The sequence below is a fragment of the Emydura macquarii genome, unplaced genomic scaffold (genome assembly GCF_026122565.2).
Source record: "Emydura macquarii macquarii isolate MOO-44397 ecotype Brisbane River unplaced genomic scaffold, CSIRO-AGI_Emac_v2 contig_891, whole genome shotgun sequence".
NCBI classification, from domain to species: Eukaryota; Metazoa; Chordata; order Testudines; family Chelidae; genus Emydura; species Emydura macquarii.
Window position 1 is genome coordinate 180,701 of NW_027131028.1, and position 7,694 is coordinate 188,394.

The 7,694-nt window shown below is 41.4% G+C and overlaps 1 protein-coding gene across 1 annotated transcript; it reads right to left on the reverse strand.

Moving 5' to 3' along the window:
* Positions 1-4,878: 4,878 nt before the first annotated feature.
* On the reverse strand, positions 4,879-5,427 carry LOC137149876 (claw keratin-like). The gene has a single exon (XM_067543497.1). The coding sequence runs from the start codon at positions 5,425-5,427 to the stop codon at positions 4,879-4,881; it is 549 nt and encodes a 182-aa protein (XP_067399598.1).
* Positions 5,428-7,694: the final 2,267 nt, after the last annotated feature.

The following is a 7,694-nucleotide window of genomic DNA, read 5'->3' on the forward strand; positions in this document are numbered from 1 at the left end:
GGATCACCTGCCCATAAATGAACTTTTTCACTATCCCCCATCAGTCCAATCTGCCTCCATTATTGGACAATACCCTGAAGTACAAGGGTTTGTATTCTTGCCAATCTTGAAGAAAATCCATCTCAATCTCCATTTGATCTAGAGTATTGCAAGCACCATTTTTTCTGCATCACCAAGAAACTCTCAAAAAAGTCTCAAGAAAGTCTCTCAACTCTCAATTCTCAACAAAGTCTCAACTCAGTCCTCTCCTTTGAGATACACCAGGATCAATAATGAATTTAAAGGTGCAGCATTAAAGACCTAAACTGCTGCTGAATAAACCTTTTGCCATTAAGGAATTAACCTTTCACAGCCAGATCACAGGCTTCATTGAGAACTGGTGCCCTAATATCTCCAATCTACCTCTCTAAAATTTTCTCTTTCTTTCTTTCAATTGAAAGGCCTAGAAACTCTGATCCTCTGAACTCCAGTGATAGATTTTCATGCAAGACTCCAGACCTAACAGAACTGGACCTGGGCTAAATCAGCCAAAATTCCAGTGATCTCACATCTGGATGCAGCTAAGTCAACCTCTTTCCAAAGGAGCCATTAGTTTTAGATGCCTGATAGGCGAGGCCCCAGGTCTATTTTTCTAAAGTGCTGAGTACTCAAAATTCCCATTGACACTATCGGGAAGTGTCCATGCTCAACGTTTTTTGATAACAGGCCACAAGCTTTACTGAGCTGTGCACCAACACTGGAGGTGTCCAAAACTGGAGGACACTTTTTGCCAAGTCATGTGGAAGAACAATGAATTAGGCCTTTATGGAGGAAACAGAGCATTTCTTCCTAAACAAAAAATTGGGGGTGAGATGTTTCAGAGCTATCTAAGGGATTTGAATGCTCAAGTTCAAACTAAAATCAACAGGAACAGTCCCAAATGCGTATTTTGCTCTGAAAATCCAAGCCTTTTCTTATAAGGCATAAAGAAACAAAGTCTTGCAACTCGATAATGGAAAGAAAATTGGGGGGGAAAAAAAAAAACCCTTAACATCGTTAACAATCACAGGGTTGTATGTCCAAGATCCAGTCCTACATTTAAACAATTACTAATACATCATCTCAATGGTTACAGACAGAGTGAGTCGAATAGGACTTATCCAGTGCACAAAGGTGAACAAGTTAAAGAAGTGGTTAGGAGACACCCTAAGAGATGTATTATTATGATAATAATAACTTTTTTACTGGATTAGATGGCCCATAATTGAAGATTAATTTTAAAATTGCATGTTAAGGTTCCAGATGTCATGCCAATACTCAGTTTGTAATTCCTAGCCTCTGAAATTGGGGCTCTTTGATTTTCTTTCAATGCAGCTTTGCATTTCCCTTTTATATATATTATAAAGTTTAAAAGGTGGCTGCTGAGCTAGTGTAAACAAGCACAGTTCCATCAACTTCAAACTGAAGGAAGACATTTTAGGTAAGGGAAAACCATAATCTGCATCTCCACCCACAACTGCTCATATGCAATGAAAAAGGAAATCAGTTGGAAATTTGAGCTACTGCATACCCATAAGCAGCCAAGAGAATTGGATTCTGTAAGATAATTTAGCTAATTTAGAATTTAGCCTGAGATAGATGAAGTTAAGGACATCTTCTTCAATAGTCATATTGTTGTAGGATGAGATTTGAGCAATTCCAAGTCTGGCCGACCTAGGGCATTCTGTAAGACTTTTTTCAACAAAAGGCTTTTCAGCCATAATTAGAAAGATTTGTAAAGTGAAAAATACACCCCAACACAATTTCTTCTAACCTGAACAGTATAATATGCCTTCCCACAATTTTAAGACACAGAACATCATTGAAGTCTGTGAAACTGTACTGATGTGTACTGGCTCAATATCTCCCCCTTGAGCTTTGCAAAGGAATGTCTATTAAAAAAGGAAAATTTAAAGCTATTTTGAATGAAATCCAACAGCCCCAAATTCAGAGACTAGGGAATCCAGTACACAATTTGGGGGCATCTAGTTCCAGGAAAAAAAAACTACTATTAAAATAATACAATACTGTGGACACATAAAATTTTAATGAGTATGAAGTGCTTTGAAGTCCTTTGATTAGAGAAAGCCTCTGATCATCGAGCATAGTATCACTATTACAACTGATGTAGGTGGAGGTAAAGAAGCACATTGAGGTGAAGGCTACACAGGGAGCAAGTGGCAGAGTCAGAAATAAAATCCAGCAATAGGGATTACTCAGGCCACTTACTCACAGGTGGTCCTCAGCTACATTGGACACTTACCATTCTAGGTTTCCGAACAACCCATTGAAGCATCAATGAAGTCAGTAGAATGATAGCAGGAATGTAGCTGGCCCATAAACTCTGCAGATGATAGAGATCTTCAGGGTGTAATATGCATGTCATACCATGTGCACTTAGGAACAAACTAATCATCAATAACATGGAGGAAGAAAATTACATGATTTGAAGGGAATACCCAAAATTTGTTTTGTAACTAATTGGGCCTGCAGGAACATAGGGCATCTCTAGTCATCCAGGCACTCTAAAAAACTGAATAGGACACACATGATTCTGCGGTCTCCTAATGACTTTAATTTATTCTCCTATGTGAAAAAGAGAAGTCCTATTTGTCTCGATTTCTTTGTAACCATTCAGATAATGTGTTAGTGACCATAGTGAGAGCTACAAAATGTTGAATAACACTGTGCTCGAAAACATTATCTTGTAATCTGCAGTTCCTGCAATATGAAGCATGCTATAGCCAGAGAATTTTATAGAAGAATGGTAATATCAAGTGGAGTGAGCCACTGCTACTTCAAAAACCATGAGATTCTTGTATTCTATCAGTGGTCTGGGAATTAAAATCTTCATATCACACATGAGATCCCTGACTACTGCAGATGACTTTGAAATAGTTTAATTTGTTTATATGGGCAGAACAGACTAAGTCAGGTGGGTTTACAACATGCTTGTGAAATCACCTTTTGGTCTTGTCATTTGACCAAGGAGAGGGGATAGCGGCTGACCAGTTGATGAACACATCAAAACAAAGACTCAGAATAAAATTAATTTATTTGAGTTTTATTGGTGCAATGAAATCCAGAGCATCGAAATGAAAGGAGCTATTTCAGCTCCATTGTCTTAGATCTTGCCAGCTGATCTGCAGCACTGCAAAGTATGTGCAAAGATGGTGTCAAGGAGCAGACCTGATTGAATATACACCCCTCATTAGGTTGTCATAAAAGACTGCTTTCTAGACGGATGCTCTGCGCTCTATGTCCTTGGAGGTCCCTACAGAGAAGAGAAGAATGTCCTGGAAAAAGGAGGATTAAGAGAGGGCTGATGCCTCCATAATTAAGTTTCAGCAGAGTTTCTGTTTGAGAGTTTATTATTCAAAATGCTCTCAACATGGCATGTCAGAGATACACGGGTTTGAACATTCATCCTTAGCACCTGGAGTAGCGATAGCAATGGAAACGGTGATTGGTTTGGTGAAAGGGCTCCAGATAAAGCACTCCAAACAAATGGACAGGTAGGTAAATTTCCCAGCATTTGTGTGTATGAATAATCTCTGCTAAAACACCCAAGGCTGTGCTGCATAGTACAGTATCTGTGACTTGTGGAGTTGAGGTTGAAAAGAGCTTTGAAGTGAAGAGCCAACCTTTCAAAGCACTCTAGACGCAAAGACATCCAGTCTTGAAAATGGCTCTGACATTCTTGGGGCTCGGGCTAGCAATAACACTGCATTATCCATGTGTTTAGGTGGCCAATTATCTATTCCTTCTGAAATCCTGGGTCGCTATCCTGCAAAGATTTACACAGACACTTACCGTGAATCATGTCACTGGTCTTCTTGAAATCAAAGGCAAAACTTCCATTCTTAAAATTAAAATCTGTGTAAGTGTTTGCAGGAAAAGGCTCTTTGCTAAAACAGGTAATTCAAGCAGGAACTCCACCCCTCTGTGGAGGGCCTGCAAAATGCTATGAACCTTCTTAAAGGACTTTATTCTCCCATTATTCCATGGCTTTGAAAGTTGCAAATTGAGAAGTGCTAGGTGCCACCTGCTCCACAGGGATGAATTTCATCCAGCGTGATTTATGAATGAGGGGAGAGGAACAAGGAGAACCAGAAGACCCATATTATGATGCAGCATAGCTTTTAATGAAAATGAAATTTGAGGTACACAGTTACAGATATAAACAATACAGAGCAGAAAGAATGTATTTCCAGTGTCTGAAGAAGGGCAAAACATGATCACTCACTTCGTTGGGTTGTATTTCGAAGAAGAAGTTCTTTTTCCTTTGTTGCGGCTGTAGAGTTGGACAAACACATCCCCTTCCTCAACCCTTACAAGTGTCTTTTTTTACCCTAGTTAACTGGAAAGGAGATAAAGCAAAATAGAGGAAGAAGAGGACTACACAGCTTCTCGATTGGACATCTGCCATAGGAAATTTCAAGGTGAGATGCTAAAGGGATGTATTGATGGAAAGAATAGAATATTCTAGGCCTAATTCTCTCTGACAGCAAACTCATTGTCTCCTCCGTAAAGGTATTTAAAGGGATAATAAATGTAACTGATGCCTATTTTAAGGCTCTGTTTATTCACACTGCGGGTATAGTGTAAGCAGCGTGAGTGTAGTTCAAAATGAGTCCACATGCGAATAAGAGAGTCAGCAGGTGGTTGGGAAAGTGCTGGCAGGAAGCATCATAGATGGTAGTATTAGAAAAAGTCTAGGAGCCCAAGTGCTGAACAGACACAGCTCACACTGAGTTCAAGTGGAGCCAGGCCTGTGCAGCACCCCGGAGAATCACGTCCAAAAGATCAGCCGTGAATCTGTAGTATCCTGGTCTTTTCCCACAGATACTCCTGCCAAATTTAACATGGCCCACAGTTTCCACTCAGGTACCTGTGGCAAGATACCCCGGAGCCGGTTATTCCCCCATGACCATAACGGCCCGGGTAACCGCACAATCCCCCGTAACCGTAACCTCCTCCGTAACCAGACAATCCCCCGTAACCTCCTCCATAACCACACAATCCCCCGTAACCTCCCCCGTAACCACACAATCCCCCGTAACCTCCTCCGTAACCAGACAATCCCCCGTAACCATAACGGCCCCCATAACCACCATAACCCCCTAAACCGGACAGTCCTCCGTAATGGCCTCCATTGCCATACAGGCCCCCTAAACCAAATGAGCCCCCGTAGCCGGCTCCAACCACAGGCGCTCCCACGGCTCCCACTTCGCTCTGCTGAGGAAAAGTGCTGAGAATTGGTCCTGGGAGGGTCACAACAACCGGTGAGGGTTGGATCACCAGTTCGGAGTCAGGGCACTGCCTAACGCACGGCTCGTTGCAGCTGCCGGTAACTGGAGCGGGCCGGGCCACGCCGCATTCTGGATAGCAGAGGCTGGAGCTAGTCATCTTTCTGTGATGGAAGTAAGCCTAAAACACAGAACAGGGAATAGAGTAAAGAGAAGGTTGAAGTGTGGGTGGAAGAAAGGCTTAAAAGCTTTGTTATTGTTGTAGTGAGGTCTGCGTGTGGCCTGAGAGAGGAGGAGTAAAGTTATTCCCTTATTGATGGCTGTGTACTTGTTCCTATTTCCTCTTTCTATGTCTTTTGTCCACTCGCCCTATATTTCCCTCCCAGCCGACCCCTTTGAAGCCTTTTCAATGACTTTGTCTGAAAAACATTGCCTGGCACAACTGTAACTATTTCTCTGATGGACACCTGGGATTCGGTGTCCATTTGAGATATTTCTGAAGGAGGCCATGGCTGGGTTGATGCTAATCATCTCCTTTGCTTTGATGATTAAAGCTATGTATGCAGCTCAGTTGAGTCCAATATCAGAGTGTGACTCTTTGGTTTAACAAACCATGGGAATCACCAATATTTGGTGATGTATTAATAGAAGCTTTTCTTTTCTCCAAACAAGTGACTAAGGACAAGACCCACTGCTCGGGTAAAATGGGTTCCGGCCCTTTGACTTCCATGGAGGGACACCAAATTCTCTGTTTGTGGATAAGAATCTTCAATGGGTATTTGTCCTTATAAGAATGTAGGAATTGCTACGCTGGATCACACTAGTTGTCAATTTTTCCATTCACCTGTCTCCAACAGTGAGAAGTAACATCTGCTTCAGAAGAAAGTAAAAGACCACTGAACTGTCCGTGTATGGACTAATCTGGGAAAGTTTCTTCCTAATCTATTTTAGTGAAAAATGGCTAAGACACTTTCTAAAGATTTAAATGCCCTAAATCTGTTTCCAATTAATAGGAACTATGTTTTCCATTTGCATATGTTTCTCCAAGCACCACTACCCTTTAACTTAAAATTATGAATCCGCTTGATGAATATGGAAAAACACGCTCATCCCTGACAAAAATTACCAAAAGTTTTTTCAAGACTGAGTCTTAAATGGACATTCTGCGACATCTCTAGAGTGAGAAAGAGATTGAGTCGGATTGGACTTACCCAGTTCACGAAGGAGATGAAGTGCAGAGAAGAGTTTAGAAGAGCCCTGAGTTGCGCGTGTTTTTATACAGTTTCTAGAAGTGCCTGGAGGATCTGCAATGCCATTTGTGGAGGAGGTCCTAATTAGTTTCCAAACAAACTTGATTGCTTTGGTAAATCCTCCTTTTGATGTATATGCTTTGCTTTGCTCTCAGCCACAGAAGGCGTGACATGCACCTTGCCCTCTTCAGCTTTTTTTTTCATCTTCTAATTTATGGGCCAACTGCATTTCTCATGTCATTGCATTGACTTTCCTGGTGTTGCAATGAGGATGAATGTCAAGGTGATTCAGGGCTGGATCAGTAGCACAACAGGCCATCATGAAGAGGAATCCAGTTTGGTCCTTTCAGTTCCTGCTGCTCATGGTTAGAAGCCTTGAATAGTTCATTCTAAACATGCTAAGAAGGAGGGAGCCATTTTTCTGCATTCTCACCACCTCCATCCCCAACGGCTCAGATCCGATTCCCTTTGCAAACAATGGCGATCTTTCCATTGCCTCCACTGTGTTTCCCGTCTCACCAGCCATAGGGAATGGTGCCGAATACGTTCCTGCAAGAAACAGCATGTAGCTAAAGTGTAAAATGTATCCCAAAGACTGTGTTCTATATCCTGGGAAGGAGGCAGAAGTCTCTTTCTTTGAATTTCAGGCCCCGAAGCTCTTTGAAGTTGAAGCAACTGTGCTGCTTCACAGCAAGAGACCACCTTCATTATCCAATCAAAATAGTTAAAAGAATAGCAAATTCAAAACTAAATTTGAATGAAAATCCTATAGATGCAAATTCTGTGACTTTAAGTCATGACCTGATTAAGGGAATGAACAAACAGACCTTGACCTCCATTTTTTTAAAGTGACTATTACTCAATGCAGAAGCGTCTAATCCCAGTAAGAAGTTATTAATATTTGAACAATACAATCCTTTGTATGCGTGAAACCCCAATAAATGTTTGTGAGGTGCTTTGAAAACGTGAGTTCTGAGAATGCTGAAGAGCTTCCAGCCTTAACATCCTTCAGTTTTGTGTAGCATAGAAAAAATGCATATTCCCTCAATTTTAAGGCACAGACCGTCATTGAGGTGTATAGAAAGATATGTCTGACCTCTTCTAGCACAGGCTGGTTCAGCATCATTTACCCTAGTGAGCTTGTTAGAAAAGGAATGTTTGTTTTAGAAAGGAAATG